Source organism: Dipodomys merriami, unplaced genomic scaffold, assembly GCF_024711535.1.
Source record: "Dipodomys merriami isolate MVZ:Mamm:240054 unplaced genomic scaffold, mDipMer1.0.p SCAF_274, whole genome shotgun sequence".
In the NCBI taxonomy this organism is placed as follows: domain Eukaryota; kingdom Metazoa; phylum Chordata; class Mammalia; order Rodentia; family Heteromyidae; genus Dipodomys; species Dipodomys merriami.
Genome location: NW_027204204.1, coordinates 118201 through 140971, shown reverse-complemented (window position 1 = coordinate 140971; position 22771 = coordinate 118201). Strand labels below are relative to the sequence as shown.

The window sequence follows — 22771 nt, the reverse complement described above, 5'->3', positions numbered from 1 at the left end:
GGAGCTTTGTCTTTTGTGTTTTTTTAAAAAAATTATTTATTTATTTATTTATTCCGGTCATGGGGCCTGAACTCTGGGCTTGGGCACTGTTCCTCAGCTCTTCAGTTCAAGGCTAGCATTCTACCACTTGAGCCACAGCACCACTTCTGGCTTTTTCTCCTTATGTGGTGGTGAGGAATCGAATCCAGGGCCTCATGCATGCAAAGCAAGCACTGTACCATTGAGCCACCTTCTCAACCCTGTTATTTTGTTTTAATTATTTAAGTTTATCTATCACTGGAAAAGCCCTTGATGGGTTGGTTTACTATATTTCTTTAGCATTTATAATATAATTTTAGCTTGTTATTCTTTTTTCTCTATTTTTCTTTGGTCAGAACACTTGCTATTTCTATCTTTTTGTTGTCCACTTTCCTAAATTTTATCTCTTTTCTCTTCCCTTATTTTAATATAACCAATATTTGTTTACATACCCTGCACCCATACTTAGCCATGGTAGCTCTTTTCTCATTTCCCATTTCTTGTTTGGTTGTTTTAAAAATCTTTGTCTACTTCAAAGTAATACAGATACCATCTCTTCTCTAGCGTTTTGCTCTTGCTGTCTCTCCCTGTAGACTTGTGAAGCTGTGGCTCAGGTAGACAAAATGGTTCATGTCTAGAACCTGTGGCTCAGGCACAAGGGGGTCAAGTCTGGCCCTGTTGCTTCTGTTACCAGATTCCTGTGACCTGACACTCAACAAAAAAAACCTTTACTTTTAGGTGAGCTGGCTTCAGATCTACTTTTTCACTAAAACGCAAAGACAGAAAATCAGAGAACAATGTCTACAGGGTCTAAAGAAGAAAACAAAACAAAACATAAATCCCTGACCCAGACAAGGTGCTATTCAATGATAAAGACTGCTGACATTTTTAAACTTTACAAATTTAGAGGCCTTCTGAGTTTTTCTTAAAAACAAACAAACAATAATAAAAACTGTTCAGGAATAAAACCCAGCCAATTTGGAGTGAAACAAACAAAAAACAGGGTTGAAGACCACACATAAAGAAAAAGATTACAAATCTGGAGTGCTGCATATATTAATATTGCAGGAGATCTACACATTGTGCTGATGGTGATGGACCACATGTGTGAAATTTATAGCCGTACATAGAAAAACACCACAGAGAGATACTGAAAATTATGTTTCAATCAACGGATGTGGTTCACATGATATTCTTGCCATTATCGCCTATAGTGTAATGTCATATAAATGTATGCTTTGGCAGCCATGCACCTTCACTGCTGAAAGATCTGCAACAACTTTGGCACTCGAACCCCTGACAGACTCAGACCTGAGGGTATTGCATTAAAATCTATGCCTATGTTGTTAGGCACAGAAACATCACTATGATGACCACAGCTAGTAGGGAATACTCTTGTGTGTGTGTGTGTGTGTGTGTGTGTGTGTGTGTGTGTGAGCGTGTGTGTGTGTGTGTGTGTGTGTGTGTGTGTGCGCCTTGGGCTTGAACTCGAACTCAGGGCCTGAGCGAACTTCCTAAGCTTCTTTTGCTCTACCACTTAAGCCTCAACTCGACTCCAGACTTTTTGGTGGCTAATTGGAGGTAAGAGTCTTATGGACTTTCCTGTTTTGGCTAGCTTTGAACCATGATCCTCAGATCTCAGCCTCCTGAGTAGCTAGGATCACAGGTGTGAGCCACTAGCACCTAGCTAAGAATAATCTTTATTGGAAGGAAAAAAAAAAAGAGGGGAGGAATGGGAAAAAGGACAAGTAAAGGGTAAGCAACCCATGGGGAATTTATGGCACATACATCATGGTGATCTTGCTGTTTTTTTTGCCTACTGCCATCTCTGGGTAAATGACAAGGGACGTTCTAACCTAGTTTGCCAGGATGCCCTGACACAGTAATGATTTACCAAGTCCTCCCACAGTGGGACTTCAACACTTCCATCTCAAATATAACTGAAAATTTACCCGTAACAATTCTGCTGATGTTGGCCTTTCCTGAGGTATTTTCTGCAAGCAGTAATCAACAAATCTCCTGAAGGAGTCTGTCCTGTGTGGGAATATATGAAGAGAAGGCCAAATGAGGGGCTGCAGAGTGAGCACTTGATTATATAAAACAACTTCATTCTAGACAAACTTGTGCATGTTAGGAAATTTTTAAAATCCAGTGGTTTGGAATCTTAAGAGAACTGGAATATTTCCATGTTCTCAAAGTTTTAAGGTACCTGAGGTTAATTCTTCTGGATGACATTGTTAGTCAACATGGACACACACAGTCACATATAAGGAAGCATACTTAGGTTAAACCATAATGCATATCAGAAAATGAAAACCACCACACTACACTAATATATAATTGTTCAGTGCATTCTTCTCCTAAGAGGTAACAACCCTCATGTTGTCGAGTCCATATTCTTCATGTCTAGTTAATATTCCTCCCTGTCCTAACAAGGGAGCAAACCCAGAGGCACAAGGCATAGAGGACCTAGGGATATAATTTCTGAAGAAAATTACTTTCTGTCTTGAAAACCCCACTTTGTCTGCTTTCTAGAACTTTTGTGGCCTCCATGTTATGTAGATGTTATATTTTGGGGGAAGGAACAATACATTTCCCTAATCGTACTAAACATTCTGTCCCTCTTCTTAAAGTAAACTGATGACAATTAGGAAAGATAAACGGGGCTGATGAGGGTGTGACTGGCAGGACTTGTGAGGCTAGGTGGCAGGGTGTGTTCCCCTGGGATTTCAGATGCTGTACACAGTAGGGACACAGCACCAGCCCAGGTAAAGGGCAGAACTAGAAACTGCACATGTGCTTCCTGATAGCACCACAGGTGTAAAGACACTGCTTGCGGGACATCAGTGTCACTGGCTGTGACATACAATGAAGGGTCAGCTATAGAAACTGCAATTTAATGAGACTGTCAGCTGCTAGGAGCATTTTATTGGAGATGTAGAAGGACAGCAGTCTTACCATTCACTGGACTGCAAGGTGGGGGAGTCATTCTGAGCGATGTGATACAAAGCACTCATTGCGTTCATGTTGAAAAGTGGGGGCTTCCTTTCCGCTGCAAGGGAAGAAACATGATAAGGCCATTCAGGAAAGAGACCAGGCAGAGAGAGAGACATAAGGAACTCTGTGCAAAGCTTGGCTTCCCAATCGATAGACAGCTCATTACTGTCATCATGCCACACGACCCACTTATTTTAATCTCGAAGGTCAGCCCAGGATAGCCATTCACAGACTGCTGGTCTTTTAATGGACATTGGCAAAGCTCCTAACACAGCCTGCTTCAAATGGTGTGAGAAAAATTCCTTGTGTCTTTTTCATAAATCTTCAGAACACTGACCATTGCCTACTTTCTTATAATAGGTATAAACATCTTCATGCATGTATATGCTTTAACATAAATATGGACTTATTTACGAGAGCAGAATAGAAAAAATATTATTATGGAATGGAACACTTGAAACCTCATTAACATATATGGGAGATAATCCTCTTCAGTGAAGAGTTCGGCAGCTCATCCAGGCCAAATCATTGTTGGGGAAGGGGAGGGGAGGTGTGAGGTAGGAAGTAGAGGATAAGTAATACACACACAGCCTGGTCCTACCCATTATAGAGAGAAACTCTGCAACTTAACTTTTTCTTCCCCTTCTCTTCCCTTTCCTTTCTCTGTCCTTCCTTCCCTTCTTTTCTTCCTTCCTTCCTTCCTTCTTCCATAGTACTAGGATTTCAACTCAAAGCTTTGTGTTTGATCACTTGAGCCATGCCTCTAGCCCAGCTTTTTGCTGGAAATAGAGTCCTGAGGACTTTTCAGCTCAGGCTGACTTCAAACCACTGTCCTCCAGACATGGTCCTTACTACCTACCTGTAGAGCACCCTCTGAGAAACCTGTTCTTTCTCCATTTTTTCCTGTCATCTTTATCTTCACTGAAGGAACCAAACTCAGACACTCCCACTGGCTCTGCTTTCTATATCTAAACCCCTCCCTTCCCTCTTCATTCCCTACATTTTATCTGGCTTTTTTTTTTGTTCTAGGAATTCAACACAGAGCCTTGCACATGTTAGGCAGGTACCTTTATCAATGAGCTATATACCCCTCTACCCCAGCCTATACCCCCTCCATCCACAGTTCTCCATTCACAGCCTTCACTCACTATATTGCCTAGGTTGCTCACAAACTGCTAGGTTCAAGTGATCTTCCTCTTTTAGTTTTCCAGTTAGCTGGGATTACAGGCACAGCACTAAACCCAGTGCTAGCTCTTTCAGGTTTCACTTTAAAATATAATTTTATTTCTGCAGTAGTTTCATAAGTATTTATTCAGGGCTTAATATATATTTGCAATCACTTCCTCAGGAAAGCCTCTCCTGATTTCTCAGCATATATCTCCCATTAGATTTTTGTCACTGTGAATTAGGTTTGTTCTTTCTACCATGTTATAATCCCTGTAATGGTGTAAGGCTTTACATGTTTTACAGTGTTTTACTATTTTCATCATTGCATCCCTAGTGCTGAGAATAGCACCTGGTTCACAGGAGGCAGCCCCAGAATATCTGCTCAAGAAATGGATATAGTCAAAACAAATTAAAGAAAAGAAGGGATGGGTATGTGGATTAGTGGTAGAGTGCTAGCCTTGAGTAAAAGCAGCTCAGGGATAGTGCTCAGGCCCTGAGTTCAAGCCTCAGGACTGGCAAAAAAAATGAAAAAAAAACCCAAAACAATAAAGCAAAGATGCTTTGTTAAGAGAGAATCTTCATGCACCAAGCAGTCACAAAAATGCCCAATGTCAAACATTAGGTGATGGCCTCAGCCACTATCAGGCAACAGGAAGCACTTCATTCCCTGGGCAAAGGTAAAAATCGAAGCTCTCAGGACACTGAGCTGCATAAGAAAAATGTTAGGGATAGTGCTAAAGAAAGAAAACAGAGCCAGCCTGGGCAGGAAAGTCCGTGAGACTTTTATCTCCAATAAACTACTCAGAAAACCAAAAGCGGCACTGTGGCTCAAGTGGTAGAGCACTAGCCTTGAGCTGAAGAGCTGAGGGACAGTGCTCAGGCCCAGAGTTCAAGGCCCATGACCAAAGAAAGAAAAAAAGATAATTAGAAAGAATATAATACAACCAAATAACAACCAAGCTTGGTGATGCAATGAGAATAGTAGTACAGCTCAGAGTTGAGCAAGAAAGGAGAGTCCTACAAAGCATAAGTACTCACCCTGTAAACTAGACAAGATAGCTGGGTGTAGTGGCTCATGTCTGTAATCTAGCTAACAGCTGGATGAGTCATAGGACAATCATGAGGTATGACTCCAAAAAATATAAAGAGAATAGCTTGTTACTCACCCAGTTCTATGCAGGTAATCCCAAGGGACCAAATGTCAACTTTCCCATCATACTGTCCTTCATCCATAGCTAAGATCACTTCTGGAGCCATCCTACCAAAGAGTACATGTAAAATTCAGGTCAAAAATTAAAAACAGGGCTGGGAATGTGGCTTAGTGGTAGAGTGCTTGCCTAGCATGCACGAAGCCCTGGGTTCCATTCATCAGTACCACATACACAGAAAAAGCCAGGAGTGGCACTGTAGCTCAAGTGGTAGAGTGCTAGCCCTGAGCACAGAGAGGCTGAGGGACAGAGCCCAGGCCCTGATTCAAACCCCAGGACCTGCATAAATAAATAAATAAATAATACATTTCCCTTATAAAGTGGCTCAGTACCAAAATGTGCTTCAGCACACTAAATAATTTTACCTGATACAGCTATTTTTATACCAATCATTCTGAAAAATATTCAAAATGTAAAATATACTTAGTGATTTATATGCAATAATACATTATTTTCAGGAAGTCCTGGTTTTACTCTTTACTATTGGTTTGACCTTGGGTAAGTAACCTGCTTGCACATCAGTTTCTTCATCCATAAAAATGGAGAGAATTCTAGTAGTTACCTTATAGAATTGGGTAAAGAGTTTGCATATATAAAGCACATATAAATTAAAATGAAAATAAAATTCATTTCCCAGCATATAAATCATTCTCCAAGATATATGGAAATTCCAATGTAGCTACAAAAGGCAGGCAAGAAATCTGGACTAGAATAGGGAATAACTTCAAAGTCGGAATGAAGATGGTATATGGGAAGTTCATTCACCGGAAGGTAATGCTTACGCTTGTTGGCTCACCTGAGAAGGGTGTCCTTACCCGGACACTCTGCCTCGATAGAAAAGTTCAAAAGAAACCTCCAATGAAATCCAAAACCTGAGCTTGGTCAGTGAGTTGATAATCCTACTCAGTTTACACACAGTGACATCAACCCTTATTTGAACAATTTAAAGTCATTCTAAGTTGTACATTCAGGACTTAAAGTGCTTCTTTGTTTGCTTGTGACAAATAAAACCCCATTTGGGGCACATGGGTAACACACATTGCAAAGAAGAAGACAACACCAAACTAATGCCAGAGTTTCATCTTGTTCGTGTGTACGTATTTTAATATTCTAGTCTATTTTCTAAGTCTACGTACCAATAAGGTGTGCCTACGAAGGAATTGGCAGGAGAAGCTATGGAGGCAGATCCAAAATCAGCCAGTTTCACCTGGCCTGGCTCTGTCAGGAGGATATTTCCTGCCTTAATGTCCCTGGAGGAAAAAAACAAGAGGATCAGAAAATTATCTCTCAGTTTTGGTTATGGGATAGGTCAAAGCATGCAGTTAATAAGATTATAAAAAGTTTATTTAAAACAACAACAACAATAAACTTTGCTCAGATAGCTAGAAGGGGAGGTTAATAACTACTGCACATTGTCAGGGGGGTCCAGATTCCTGGTGTACTTACAGGTGGATCATTGTAATTACTTAAAGATAGAGCTTCCTTCAGAGGGAGGGTATACAGCAAGAAGGAAGGCAGATACAGCAGACAAGGAAAGCTCTTCAGCTGCTACCCCTTTCAAAAGCATCTTCTTCAATGCTAAATCCAGTCACTGCAGTATTCCTTGGGTAGAGAAATTGGTACCATTCTAACTGCCTTTCTTATTTTCTCTTCCAGATTATGTAGCATTCTGGAATCTTACATGAAACTTTGATGACTGCATTGACTACCTGCAGTAACCCTCAACTGTGCACATACCTTTTCTTTCTTGCCTTTTACCCTTTCTCTCTGCTTTTAATTGTAACTGCAACTCTAAGGCACTTGAGGGTGCATGCTAGATAGAAGGTATTGTTTTAAAAATAACACCGTACAGTAAAAGGAAGACCCTGAAAGATCAAAACAAACAAGGATTAGGGGTTAGGATGTGGCATTTTGATTGTGTTAGACAATGAATTGCAAGTGTTTATGACTAAAGGTATTAGATCTTTTATGCAGCCAAAAAGTTTTAAAAATGTGACTTAAAAGATTCACTCTTCAGTAAAGTCATTTATAATGAAGATGGGGATGTTCTCCTTGTGTTTAGAAGACACAAGTGTCTTCTAAAGACATGAGGTGTAATGAGCGTAGAAGCCAGGAACTGTAAGTTTATGGACCATGGAAAGATAAAGCAGAAAAAAAAGAGCAAAACTTATTCCAGGATGAAAATGGTCAAGTTCAAATGCTTCTCAAACAACCTTTGCAAAAACTTCCCTTGGAAATGCAGTTTCCTTCCTCATGGTTGCATTGGACATTGGCAGAGAGAACTAAAAAAAAAGGCATTATTTACTTCTCTTTGCAACAGAAAAGTATTTTTCTTCTTTTATTTTCAACTAGAAAACTAAACTGCCTCTCTTAAAAATAATAAAAATTGGACATAGTATTCATTTTTAAAACTCAAGAACACTCTTTAAGTGTTTATTTTTGTCTTTTCAACTTCTTTTACAAACCAAAGACGATAATGTATTATTCAGAATAGAACAGTAAGTCAGTGTGGATCTTCAGGTAATAAAGACACATAGGCAAATAATTCATTCAGAAATAACATCTCAGTTCCAAAGAAACAAATTTTTAAAAGGTCTTCAAATACAGATATTATAATAAATGTATTTAGTTGCAATCAGGACACACACACACACACACACACACACACACACACACACACACACACACACACACACACACACACACACATTTAGTTTTGTTGTGTGATGCTGGAGATGGGACCTTTGGTGTCATACTAGGTAAGTGCTCTGCCACTGAGCTCCACTCCCAGCCCCATAATTCTCCCTAGTGATGACTAAGGCCAGTTCGTGGTAGGACCTGATGGGCCTGTATTAAGGAAGTTCTGCTCTTATAGTTCTAGTAACTGTCAGGTGACTTCTGAAACACCTAAAGGGGGAACTGTGACCTAATAGTTTCACTTCTTCCTAGTAAATGCCAAGTGTTTCCCTTGGTTGCAAGGCATCTCAAGTCCTTTGCATTTTGGAGCTATTCTGCTATTACCACTCATGAAAGTCACACCTAGGAGCTCTTTTCTATAGGACTGACCACTAATAACAGCTTTCTTCAGGAGAAGTTAGTGGAGGGAGGAGGGGGAGTGGAGAGTAGCCGGATGGTCAGCGGTAGACTACTGGCTTATCAACTGCAAAAGGCCCTGGATTAAAACATCAGCACCAATCAAAACAGAAGGAAGGGGGCTGGGAATGTGGCTTTGTGGTAGAGTGCTTGCCTAGCATGCATGAGTCCCTGGGTTTAACTCCTCATGAATCAAAATAATTGAAAAAGATTTTTTGTCAGACGCCAGTGGCTCATGCCTGCAATCCTAGCTACTCAGGAGGCTAAGATCTGAGGATCGAGGTTCAAAGCGAGCCAGGGCAGGAAAGTCCGTGAAACTCATCTCCAATAAACTACCAGAAAACCAGAAGTGGCACTGTGGCTCAAGCAGTAAAGTGCTCACCTTGAGCTAAAGAGTGCAGGGCCATCGCCCAACTCCAGAGTTCAAGCCCCATCACCGACAAAAAAAAAAAAAAAAAAAAAAAGAACACACACACACACACACACACACACACACAAAGCCAGAAGGAAGGAAATAAATTTAAAAAAAGAAAAGAAAAGAAAATGGATAAGAAACCAGTAGATTATTGGATTAGGAGTTAGGAAGTTTGAGCTGTAGTTCTTACTCTATTACTTTAATGCTCTGAAATAATGGGCACATTATTTATATCTTTCTGAGCTTTAATCTCTCACCCACCAAAATGTAGACTTTAGGAATGTAAAGTGTTTGAAACGGCATCTGTATATAGATGATTAACTTGTTATTTCAACAGGAGAAGAAACTCAGCTGAGAAATAAATATATCAAAGAAAGGTGGATTTTCCTTTTTTTGTGTGTGACATTCTATCCAGAGTTACTAGGCTCTTCTTGAGTTTCCCTGAATGATTAGCCTAGAGAATGTTAACCTATAGAACAGATATGACAGAAATCATTTTGAATGAATGGGAAAGGCCAGAAGATGGAGGCAAATTCTGGCAATCTAATTCCTTACATCCAAGAATAGCAACATCTGTTTGCTTCCCATAAATTTTTAGGTACCCTGAAAATCAGAGCTTGCACTAGTTTTGAAGGATCTTGGAAGAGAGGGTCCTGTAAGAGAAGGGAAAATGAACCTTACCTGTGAATCAATGCATGAGAATGTAGATAGGCTAGCCCCTGCAAAGCACCATGGGTAATGGCAGCAATCTCCACTTCCTGAAGTGGCTTTTTATGAACTGAGGAAGGAGGAAGGGAAAGTTGATCACATATCTCGTCATTTGAAGATGTGGAAATAATATTTACTTAAATACATAGGGTACATATTTTCTAGAGAATAGCAATTCATGATCAGATAAAAACCAAATGCAAGAAACAAAACAGACCCACCCCTCAAAACAAAACAATAAAACTTTAATATTCATTAATACATTGCTAATTTATCAGTCAGTTGCCAGTTAATGCCACACTGCTTCCAACTGGTGTGGTGTGAATGTACCACATGTCCTTCTGATATTTTAGATGCCTGGAGTGTTCTAGGTCACATTATTCTCCTCTACCACAGAGCCATCTATAATTACCCCCTCTAACCACAGGTTTTCATTATTTGTGAAAGCAGCTAATAAGCAATTTCTATTCAGAGATCAAGGATGATCTAAGACATATTTTAATGTAAAATTGTAACATAGCTTCTGGTTATAACAACATCTGCAGAGAAGAATTGGGTCAGTTGCTATATTGGAGGGGGTTAAATATCAATATATTTGTTAACTCTTAACTCTCTGTTATGTGTATGCAGGCATTTGATGTGTTTGATTACATACATGCCACATCATATTAACCCAATAATTTATCAGGACCTGCCGTGGATGGGCCATGAATGAATGGCAGGAGAGGTGTTAACATCATGTGATGCTTCAGTGATAGTGCAGGATGTAGTCTGCATAGCTTACCAGTACTATCCTTATCCTTATCCAGGTGGACTACTCCAGACTGCACTTTACTACAGGGACAGATAATGTGCTGACCAAAGTAAAACAGTAAGGAGGGTATATCCAGTACTTTCATTTACAGAGCTTACCTTCTAACAAGTCAGAAGCAGAGCCTAAGCAATACTCCATCACCAACTGTAACAAAGTAAAAAAATTGGAACAAAAATATTAAATGGTAAATTCTAAAAATGAATAATACATCAATATTAAATTGGATGTTATTTGGAGTAGCATGATAAAATCTCTGTCTCACTGTTCTGCTAAAGAAGTGAGTCATCCTTCATCCAGTGTATCCCCTCTATATATACCACCCACCATAGTCACTTAGCACTCATCTTGGTTATCAAATCAACTTTCAGATCAGCTTTCACAGTGCTTCAGTGCCATGTTCAACTAAACCTCAGTTTATTCAATGATGCTCCCAAAGTACAACTGGAGTGGTTGTTTGTAATTTTACTGAAGTATACATTTGGAAATGCTTTACTGTTTATTAGTTAGTTATTAGCAACTGCTATTAATATCTTACTGTGCCAAATGTTAAAATTGTAGACCTTATCACAGATGTATAAGCATGGGGAAAATCAAACTATAAGCAGAGACTGGTATTGTTTATAGGTTCAGGAATTCACTGGGATTCTTGGAACACTTCCCCCCAGGGAAATGAGGTCGGGGGGCTACATTGGTTTCCATGGAATATGTCTGCTAGGATAACAGCATCTTCAGAATGCTGGTTGTCTTTGTCATCATGAGGTGACAGGGAGTTGGAGCGTGCTGCCACTGCCCAGCTTGAATGAAGAGTACTGTACTATACATCACTAGCTTGGGGAAAAAACAAAACAACAAAATTTCAAATCCAGGCCAGGTGTGGTGGTTCATGCCTATAACTAGCTACTCCAAAGGTAGAGATAAGGAGGATGATAGTTCACCAGGGCAAAAAAATTCACAAGATCTGATCTCAACCCATGGTTGGTTGTTGTGATCCATATTTGTTATCCCAGCTACATGGGAGCATAAATAGGAGGATCATGGTTCAGGCCAGCTGGGGCAAAAAAAAAAAAAAAAGTAACCCTATTTAAAAAAAGCAAGAAAGGCTGGAGGTGTGGCTTAGCAGTAAAGAACCTGTCCAGCAAGTGCAAGGCTCTGAGTACAAACTCCAGTACTACAAAAAATTTTCAAAATCCAGATTATGGTTTTTATTGAATGTTCACTGTAAAGCTGAAAACTCTGAAAGTGAACTGTTCAGAGTCAGGGACCATTTGTATACGACTAAAAAACTGAATGGAATATGTTCAGTGTGTATATTTTTAAAGTTATATGTTAAATTTTTCAACATTTTTGCTATAGTTATTCTTTGTTTTGTTAATCCATAATATGAAAAATGTAGATTGTGCTTCTGAGACTCCAGCTGCTCTACCTTTACAATCACTGGTCTGGCTTCTAGCTGTACTAGCTTCTTCCTCCTGGCAGATTATTCTTGAACCCATTTGTATGTATTTCTCCTGAAGCTCCATTCCTAGGGTCACCTTCTAATTAGTTTATCAGACCAATTGTAGATAGAAGCTAGGTAACCAAGCTTATTAGCACTCTAAGTAATCTAAGAGTAAACAGCTTTTCCTGAAGTAAACAGATTTCCTGAAGACTTGAAACATATGAGATTTAAAACCTGGATTTTGTAACATTTATTCTGCCTAATGGAAATCCCATTCTAGACTCTTCCAAGTCATCTGAGATTGCTAGAGAACTGTTTTCCAGATATAAAGATGCTCCTTTGTTTAATTTCTTCTGTTCAGAATGGAAGTAATTGTTATAGGTATCTTAAGGTCTGTGTGAGTGGAAATGTTTATGTTGACATATACTGCTTGAGAACAAAAATTCCATCCATAATTAAGGAGTATGCATAGGAAAGGACTTGGTACAGGTAAGCACTGAATCATAACTTAATTGAACTTTCAGTTATTAGAAGTGCAGTCTGATACCCTGCAAAGTTTAATATTTTCATGTTGTGATACCCACTGAGCCAGCTTAAAAATAGAAATGCAATCATATAAAAATATCCAATAGAGGGGGACAAATTACTTTTTCAGTTGGTCTTGTGATTAAACAATGCACAGATGGGGCTGGGTAGGTGGCTCAGAGTATTTGCCTTGCATGCATGAGGCCCTGGGTTTGATTCCTCAGTACCACATAAGCAGAAAAAGCTGGAAGTGGCATTGTGGATCAAGTGGTAAAGTGCTCACCTAGAGCTGAAGAGCTGAGGGACAGCGCCCAGGCCCAGAGTTCACGTCCCATGACCAAAAAAACCCCACAAAAAACCCACAAACAACAACAACAACAAAGAATGCACAGATTAAAATATCCAACACACTTCCAACTATTTTGTGTGTGTGTGTGTGAGCTGGAATTGTGGGGGAGGAATAAAAAAATGAGTAAGACAAAATTGTTCAGATGTGACTGAAATGCCTTGCCATTTGCTTTCACAAATAAAACATTATAAGATGCTGTTATTAAGACAGCACCATTATTTGCTGAGTGTTGACAGGAGATTTCTAATATCCTTATACTTAATCTAATGGAATAATTTAATCTTATGGAATGTATATCTTAAGACACACTTGGAAGTATTAACAAATGTCAAATACTGGTAACAAAATTCAAATGGATCAGAAATGGGACTGAGACTTTTATAGTTCTGATAAGCAATAGGAAGAATATTTAAGAGACTCTGACTTACCCAAGCAGTGTGCTCTTTCAAATAACAGCCTTTGTACTCAATTGTATTAGGATGCTTCAGCTGTCGTAAAAATTTAACTTCTTTAAGTATATCTTGCCATTTCTATTGAAACTCAAAAAAGAAATGTTTTCAGTTTCAAACTGAAAATAGCATTTTATCAAGTGTACATGTATAATGTCATCGTGGTTATAAATGAGCATGTGGTAAATATTTCATAGATAATGGAGCATTTTAAACTTGTATTATTTCTGAGGTTTGAGTACATGTAACAAAAACTTATCACTAAGTGTATTATAATAAATTCATATTATACATGTCCATGTCCTATTCTGGAAAATAGTTAATTAAGCTAAACTATTAGGAACTTTTATTCTTTCCACAAGAAGGGGAAAAAAGAATTGTGATAAGGAAACATTTAAAAACTTTGTGAATTACTTTTCTGTAACTTTTATTTAATTTTAATAGACACACAGTAATTGAATGTATTTGTGGGGTACAATGCAATGTTCTTATATATCAAAATATTGTGTCATTTTCCAATCAAGGCACTTATCAGATCTATCACCTCAAATAGTTACCATTTCTTTGTGGTGTGATCATGCAGATCTTCTCTTCTAGTTACTGTGAAACATACACTGTGCTGTATCATTACTCATGGTCACCCTAGAGTGCTGGGAAAACCAGCCCTTCACCTTTGCTGATGCATCAGCTTGGACAGCTGTGGTCTCCTCTTACCTCATGTGTCTGTTTTCCGCTGTAGGACATTTTCTTAACTGCCACCACCTCATTGGTGTGAGCATTTGTGGCCTGCACTCGGGGGAAAGATGAAAAATAAAAACAATGAATCATGTTTAATATTTGACTAGAGAGTTTAATAAAAAATAATATCCTCAGAGTTCAGTGCCACTGTTTAGAGATGCTCTAAGTGGAGCAACTTCATATCTCAACTGTTCTCAGAAAACAGTTTCTCTTTATCCTTTTCTGAATGTAAGTTCACACACACACACACACACACACACACACACACACACACACACACACACACACACACACACACACACACACACACACACACACACACACACACACACACACACACACACACACACACACACACACACACACACACACACACACACACACACACACATTTTTTTTTGGCCAGTCCTGGGGCTTGAATTCAGGATCTGGGCACTGTCCCTGAGCTTCTTTTGTTCAAGGCTAGTGCTCTTCCACGTGAGCCACAGTGCCACATCCAGCTTTTCTGTTTTTGTGGTGCTGAGGAATCAAAACTAAGGCTTTATGCATGCTAGGAAAGCGTTCTATCACTAAGCAACATTCCAAGTCCTGAATGACTGTTTTTAGGTACTTACAAAATACACTGCTCCAAAACTTCCATGTCCAATTTCATGCAAACCAATAAAGAGTTCTTCAGGGTCATCTTTGTAGAACAGATCAGCAATCTCTGGGTCCTTTGGTACCCCTTTACGCATGGTGGCCACTCCTGCAATGGCTTTGCTTTCCAATACCCCAGTCAGTTGTATCTCTCATTGACAGCTCTGAGTGTTTACAAATCTTCAGTATCTATAGTAAAAAATAAGTGTTCAATTAGATAATTTATAAGTCATTATAAATACAAATTAATATTAAAGTTATTGGGGGTTTACAATTCAGTATTAAAATGACAAAGCTGCCGAAATGAAAAATAGACCAAGTGTTTAGATAAACATTTCTATACAAAGATACACAAATGACATTAGCACATGTAATGATGCCCAGTATTATTAGTGTATTAGAAAATTAAAAGTAAAATGTCAAACAGACACTTCTTCATACTCTCCAGAATGGCTATCATCAAGAATATAAGTATAAGCCGAGTGCCAGTGGCTCACACCTGTAATCCTAGCTACTCAGATGGCTGAGATATGAGGATCGTGGTTCAAAGCCAGCCCAGACAGGAAAGTCAGTGAGATTCTTATCTCCAATTAACCACCAAAAACCAGAAGTGGTGCTGTGACTCTAGTGGTAGAGCACTTACATTGAGCTGAAGAGCTAAGGGACAGTGCCCAGGCCCAGAGATAAAGCTCCATGACTATATATATATATATATATATATATGCACACACACACATATATGTATATATACACACACACATATATATGTATATTTAGATGAGGATGTGGAAAAGTTAGAACTGTCCAAAAATGCTGGAGAGAACAAGTATTAAATGACAGACATTCTGGAAAACAACATGAATTCCACCAAAACTTAAACACTGAGTTGTATCACATTGACAATTAACCCAGATATTCTATTCTTGGTTTATACCCAAGGGAAGTGAAGATATATGTCTACCCCAAACCTTGTGCACTAATGCTTGTAACAATATTGTTCATAATGGCCAGAAGGTGAAAACAATCCAAATGTCTATTAACTGGTTAACAAATAAACAAGCTGTGGCATATCCATACAATGGAATATTACTTAGCTATAAAAGGGAATAAAGTATTGGTATTTGCTATAACACGAATGAATTGTGTAAACATTATGCTAAGTGAAACAAGCCAGCCATAAGAGATTACACTTTGAATGACTCCATTTAATAAAATTTCCCAAATATGTAAACTCACAGAGACAGAAAATAGATTACTGTTTCCTAGGAGGGTTTGGAGAACAACAGCCAAAGGGTCTGAGGTTTTCCTTCAGAATGATGAAATGTGACCCGATTGTGGTGATGACTGCAAGGTTCTGGAATCTTGCTCAAAATCACGCAATTGCATATATATATATAATTTATTTTTTGGTGCTAGTCCTGGGGCTTGAACTCAGGGCCTTTTGGCTTAAGGCTAGCACCTAACCATGTGAGCCACAGTGCCACTTTCTGCTTTTTTTTGTTGCTTAATTGGAGATAAGAGTCTCACAGGGGAGGTGGCACTGTGGCTCAAAGTGGTAGAGTGCTAGTCTTGAGCAAAAGAGCTCAGGGACAATGCCCAGGCCATGAGTTCAAGCCCTATGACTGACCAAAAATAAAAATGAAAATAAAATTATATATGGCTGGGAATATGGCTTAGTGATAGAGTGCTTGCTTAGCAAGCATGAGGCCCTGCATCCAATTCCTTGGTACAATATAAATAAAGATAAACAAAATTGATTTTTAAAAAAGAGTCTCATGGGACTGTCCTGCCTGGGCTGGCTTCAAATGATGATCCTCAGATCTCAGACTTATAAGTAGCTAGTATTATAAACATATGCCACCAGTACCTGGCTCACACACATGATCTTTTTTTTGTCAGTCATGGGGCTAATAGTCATAGTATGGGTGCTGTCCCTGAGCTATTTCTACCATTTTGAGCAATCTACCACTTTGAGCCACACTCCACTTCCAGTTCTCTGATGGTTCATTGGAGATAAGAATCTCATGGACTTCCCTGCCTGAACTGGCTTTGAACTTTAATCCTCAGATCTCAGGCTCCTGAGAAGCTAGGATTACAGGTGTGAGCCATCAGCCCCCAGCTACACACATGGTTTTTATTTCTACATTTGCACTTACATAGTACAGTCAGTGTTTCTTCCTTAACCCATTAGCTAACTAAGCTATATATCTGGCTGTTGGCCAATAAGACTACTTTCTCAAAACATGAGCCAGTGAGCTTCACTAGAAGAGAAAAAGGTGATCAATTAAAAGAGTAAAAGACAGTACTAAGAGATGTTTCTCCCCTTGTAACACAATAATAGCTTTGAGTGACAATGCATATCATTCCCTATATCTGTCTAGTTAATTCATTAGCATGGGTAGCTCAGCAGCCTCTTCACCACCACCCCTCAACCCAACTCATTCTTTCACTCTGGAATCACTTACTACTTGCCACATGCTCTATTGGGACAGGTGTTGGAGACAGATTGGGATGTAGTCCTGGTCCTTAAAGGGTTTCCAGTCAAATGGGGTGACAGACATTAAGTTACAATGACAGGAATGACACAATGGTTGTCACTGATGGCTTTTATGAAGAAAGCTTGAACTGTTTTAATGTAAGGATGCAAGAGACTGACTTGGCCTGTTTATGACCTAGAAGTGAAAAAGCATGCCCTTTTAGGGAAAATAAATGTAGTTCATTTAATATGGATGGATGGGAGAGCTGGAAGGAGAAAACACACAGCTGGTATTAAGCCAAGGAAAATCACAAAAGGCCTTTTAAACCGTATTAAGAAATTTGGATTGTATCCTGAGGGTAACAGGTCCCTGAAGGCTTTAAATAGGAAAAAGGATGTCCCTGCCAACACTGCACCTGCCATCCTGGGCAGAGGTCCTGCCAAGTCATGAGTACCAATGAGCGAGTACAAAGGCACCTCATCAGGACTCTTAGAGAAGTAATCTAAGTCTGCCTGTCAGACAGGTAGCTGAGAGTACAAACTGAAAACTCACAAAGTATTTTTTGCCTTCACTGTTTATATCAAAGAACAGGAAAGAGGAACAAAGATTTAATCAAAGACATGCCTTTTGGAGACAATGCTTAAAAGCAAAGTATGAGATTGCCTTCAGGAAAACAGAAGGATATATGATCTAAATTTATGAGAACAAACATCTTTTCAATCATCAAATTGTATTTTAAACTTCTGAATGTTTTGGTTTCAATGATAATGCTAAATATACTGTGGATTATGATTTAGATGGAAAACATAGATTGCTAATGTCATATTACAGAACCGACTGATTTTTGAAGCTACCAATATTTAAATGTAAAAATCAGATCATAGAAATTTCTAGGAAAAAAACTGCAAGTTAATACTTAATTAGTAAACAATATACTAGGGACCAAAGTTATAAACTATAATCAATAAGCTTGACTACATGTAATGAATAACTCCTTTATGTTGAAAAAATATAATGAAGGGAGTTCTGTTTCTAGCAAAGGTAGAGCAACAGGGACTAGACTTATTATTTGCCATCAGAAATAAATGAATATAGTACTTCAAGAAATGGGATATTAGGCAAAGGATAAAGATCCCTGATGTAAGAAAAACAAATGATAGAAGCAACATCTGTCCTAGCTTCATGTCCTGGGAGAGGTTCCAAACCATGGTACTAAGGGATTGCCAAGGAGGCTAGTAGACTCTTTAGTTTGAGACTAAGGTAAGAATTAGGTGACTGTGGTAACTTGAGTTCACAGGTAGAAAAACAGGGTTTGGGGATCTGCAGGACTTCCCTTCAAATCTTCAGGTGAGCAGAAATTAGTGAAGCATGTGAGAAGAGGCCCTAGTTCAGAAAAATATCTCCTGAAAAGAAAAGAGAAAACAACACCTGGTGCTCACAAAGGGCTGTTCTCACTAGCCAGGACAGGGAATCTCTAATTCATGGGCACTGGTGATAGTATTCAGAAAAGTCCGAACTCAGCATTAGGAATAATTCCTTCTGAACTAAATCTTAGACTCTGATTTCTAACAAATTTTAAAAAGCAGGACCTACAAGGGTGAAATTATTTCTGTATAACATAACTAAAAGGGAAAAGATATAAACACCGGGGCTGGGAAGTTGGCTCAGTGGTAGAGCGCTTGCCTTGCATGCCTGAGGCCCTGAGTTCGATTCCTCAGCACCACATAAGCAAAAAAAAAAAAGCTGGAAGTGGTACTGTGGCTCAAGTGGTAGAGCACTAGCCTTGAGCTGAAGAGCTGAGGGACAGCGCCCAGGCCCAGAGTTCAGGCCCCACGACAGGACGCAAAAAAAAAAAAAAAGATATAAACACTAACCAAAAGGGAGCTGAGCTAGCTATACTAACATAAGATAAAGATTTCCAAGCATATTAGTATTGATAATGAAGGTTGTTTTACACTGATAAAGAGATCAATTATTTCACCAAAAGGACATAATAATCTTAAATGTTTATGCATTTAGTAACACGTTTTAAAATATATGGTTAAAAATGAAAATGTATGGGGAAGGTGGCTCACTGCTAAAGTGCTTGCCTTGCATGCCTAAGGCCTGGGTACGATTTCTCAGCACCACATAAGCAGAAAAAGCCAGAAGTGGTGCTGTGGCTCAAGTGGTAGAGTGCTTGCCTTGAGCTGAAGAGCTGAGGGATAGTGCCCAGGCCCAGAATTCAAGCCCCATGACTGGAAAAAAAAAAAAAAAAAGCCGGGCACTGGTGGCTCACGTCTGTAATCCTAGCTACTCATGAGGCCGACATCTGAGGATTGTAGTTCAAAGCTAGCCTGGGCAGGAAGTCTGTGAGACTCTCATCTCCAATAAACCACCAGAAAACTGGAAGTGGGGCTGTGGCTCAAGTGATAGAGTGCTGGCTTTGAGCTGAAGAGCTGAGGGACAGTACCCAGGCCCAGAGTTCAAGCCCCACAATGACGACCACCACCACCACCAACAACAACAAAAAAGAAAATGTAAGGAGAAATGTACAAATCCATAATATACAAACACAAAAATCTATAACATGCAAAATATACAAATACACAGAGGTTTCAATATACTACTCTCAACCATTGACAGGAATCAGTAAGGACATAGATCTTAACATTATCAACCAATTACAACAGAACTCTGTCAACAGCAACAGAATACACATTCTTTTCAAGTTCACACAGAACATTCATGTTGTATTCTGGGCCATGAAAGAAGACCCAGCATGTTAAAAGGACATAAGGCATAGTGAGTACATATTTAAAATAATGGATTTAAATAGATACCTATAATTGATACCTGAACAATTCCAAATATAATGAAATTAAACAACACATTTAAAAATAATCAATGGGTCAAGAACAAATCAAAAGAGGAATTAGAATGCAGTTTTATCTGAATGACAATCTAAGTACAATGTGTCAGACTTTGTGTGAGGCTGTTGAAGCTGACTTAACAAGGAAATCTAGGGCACTAGATTGTAGATTTGAAAAGGAAGAAAGGTCTCAAGTCCTCAAATTGCACAATTAAAACAACAACAACAAAAACCAAGAGAAAAAAAGCAAGTTAAGACTAAAGTGAACAGAGAAAATAATAAAGATTAAAGGGGGGGGGAGGGAGGATGGGAAGGGATGGGAAAACAAAGGAGGAGACTACAATGCTTGATAAGAAATGTACTCATTATCTTGCCCATGTAATTGTAACCCCTCTGTACAGTATTTTCACAGTAAAAAAATAAAATAAAATATAATCATACCAAAAAAGATTAAAGCCAAAAATCAATTAAAGATAAGCCAGAGAAAACTGAAGAAGAAAATAAATGAAAGCAAAGTCAATTTGTTGAGAATAATCATACTTGTACATTTTTTACCAGATTGACTATATGAGAGTCATACAAACATGTAAAAAATCATAAAATTTAAAATTGGAAGTCAGGAATGAGAGAAGAGACATCAGTACAGACTGTTCAGATACCAGAAGATCAGGGGCTATGAGGAACAATATTATACAAGTAAGTTCATTAACTTACGAGAGACAAATACTTCAAAAGACACAAAGCACTGTAGCTTGCTCCACAAAAAGATAATCTACATAAGCTTGTATCTATTAAAGTAATTGAATTTGTAACTTGAAGTATTCCTGCAGAGAAAATACCAGGCTCAGATGGCTTTCTAACACGAATCTAGGGAATATCTCCAATTCTATACAATTCTTGTAGAAAATTGAAATGGATGATTGTTCCAATTTATATGACTATGTCTCAGCCTATGAGGCTTGCCTACCTCCTGATATCAGAACCAAAAGCCAAAGGCATACAAGGCAAAATGCACAAAATTGAAAACATCTGCTTTTTTAAGGCACTTAGGAGAATAAAAAGAGAGGCAACTTAGAGGGGGGCTGATGGCAGGGGTAGTACTAATCAAGGTACATTGTACTCATAAATGACATGGAGTTGAAACCCATTTGTACAAATACTTAAAATAATAAAACAAAATTAAAAAGCCAGGCAAGTTATTGGGGAAAAACCTTTACCAAACCTATCTCAAAACAGACTATATCCAGAAAATATAGAAAATTGGCAAAACTCAGAAATAATAACCTAATTTTAAAAAGATTATAAACATCACTATTCATTAGGGAAACAATGGTGAGGTGAGGAGTTGCTATACACTTATTAGAATGGCTAGCATTAAAAAAAAAAAAAATCCAGGTGTCAGGGCTCAGGCCTGTAATCCTAGCTACTCAGGAGGCCAAGATCTGAGGATAGCGGTTCAAAGCCAGCCTAGGCAGGAAAGTCCCATAAACTACTCAAAAAAGCCAGAGTAAGCTGGGCGCCGGTGGCTCACGCCTGTAATCCTAGCTACTCAGGAGGCTGAGATCTGAGGATCACAGTTCAAAGACAGCCCGGGTAGGAGTCCATGAGACTCTTATCTCCAATAAACCACTAGAAAACCGGAAGTGGCACTGTGGCTCAAGTGGTAGAACGCTCACCTTGAACTGAAGAGTGCAGGGACAGTGCCCAAGCCCAGAGTTCAAGCACCACGACCGACCAAAAAAAAAAAAAAAAAAAAAAAAGCCAGAGTAGTGTTGTGGCTCAAGGGGCAGAGTGCTCACCTTGAGCAAAAGCAGCTCAGGGACAGCGCCCAGGCCCAGAGTTCAAGCACCCAAAACCTAACCAAAACAGATTTGGCCTACATTAACTGGATCTCTCATACATTGCAGGCAGGAATGTAAAGTAGTCAGTCACTTGAGCAAAACACTTAAAAAGTTACACACTTGTAGGTATTCCACTTGGATTCACCCAGGAAACCCTTCACACCCATGTTCACAGTCTATTTTTTTTTAATAGCCAGAACTGGAAGCAGTCCAGATGTCCATCAACAAATGGGTGAGCAAGCACGCGATGGAATGCAGCAGCCGTCAAGGGACTGACTGGTGCATGCTACAACATGGTCAGCTGCAAACCGGCCATGCCTAGTCAGGGAGTCAGGTAAAAAGCCAGTACATTCTTCATGATGTCAGTGATATGAAATTCTAAGATATACCAACAAAGAGGCAGAGCTTCAGTGGCTGGCTAGGACAAGGTGGCTGTGAGAGGGTAAAGAGGGACTAAAGAGGGGTGTGAGGAAGTTTTGGGGAATGAAAGGTTTATTATCTTCACCAAAATCAGCTTTAATATCTATCTATCTATCTATCTATCTATCTATCTATCTATCTATCTATCTATCTATCTATCTGATAGAAGTATGCATTTATTAAAGTGAAAGGCAACTAAAGTGAGAAAATCCTTGCAAAATACATACCAGTTAAATTTTTCTTAATATTAGAGATGTACACATATCTACATACACATACATGTTCCCTCCAACTCAAGAGCTATAAATAAGAAATTCAAAAGAGAAATAGCTCTCCTTAATGTATCAAATACATGTAACTACACTAATAATCAAAGAAGCACAAACTTACAAGGCATTTGATTGTACATGCCAATTTGGCAAGATCATAGTGCAAATCTATTTTTTTGGCAAGTACAGAAGGAAGCAGTCACTTTCATCTGTTGCTGAGAGGGATGGAGCACCATGTGCCCTGACCTAGTGATGCCCCTGGGAGGGGGTGGGGGCTCTCCCAGTGGGAAGGGCTCATGTTTGCTTATCCTGCTTTAGCAGAAGAGGTTAATGGAAGCAGGCTGAGCACAGAAAGTGG

The 22771-nt window shown here is 39.0% G+C and overlaps 1 protein-coding gene across 2 annotated transcripts in view; it reads right to left on the bottom strand.

The window, feature by feature from the left end:
- LOC138837695 (serine/threonine-protein kinase TAO3) overlaps positions 1 to 22771 on the bottom strand; it is a 134161-nt gene that overhangs the window by 49426 nt on the left and 61964 nt on the right. For both annotated transcript variants that reach the window (XM_070036635.1, XM_070036636.1), the window contains exons 3-11: positions 14534 to 14744; positions 13896 to 13967; positions 13161 to 13262; positions 10519 to 10564; positions 9580 to 9676; positions 6527 to 6640; positions 5349 to 5440; positions 2977 to 3070; positions 1971 to 2052 (exon numbers count right to left, since the gene is read on the bottom strand). In XM_070036635.1, coding sequence (XP_069892736.1) covers positions 1971 to 2052; positions 2977 to 3070; positions 5349 to 5440; positions 6527 to 6640; positions 9580 to 9676; positions 10519 to 10564; positions 13161 to 13262; positions 13896 to 13967; positions 14534 to 14653 — 819 coding nt within the window. In that variant the 5' untranslated portion in view covers positions 14654 to 14744. The remainder of the gene's footprint in view (positions 1 to 1970; positions 2053 to 2976; positions 3071 to 5348; positions 5441 to 6526; positions 6641 to 9579; positions 9677 to 10518; positions 10565 to 13160; positions 13263 to 13895; positions 13968 to 14533; positions 14745 to 22771) is intronic.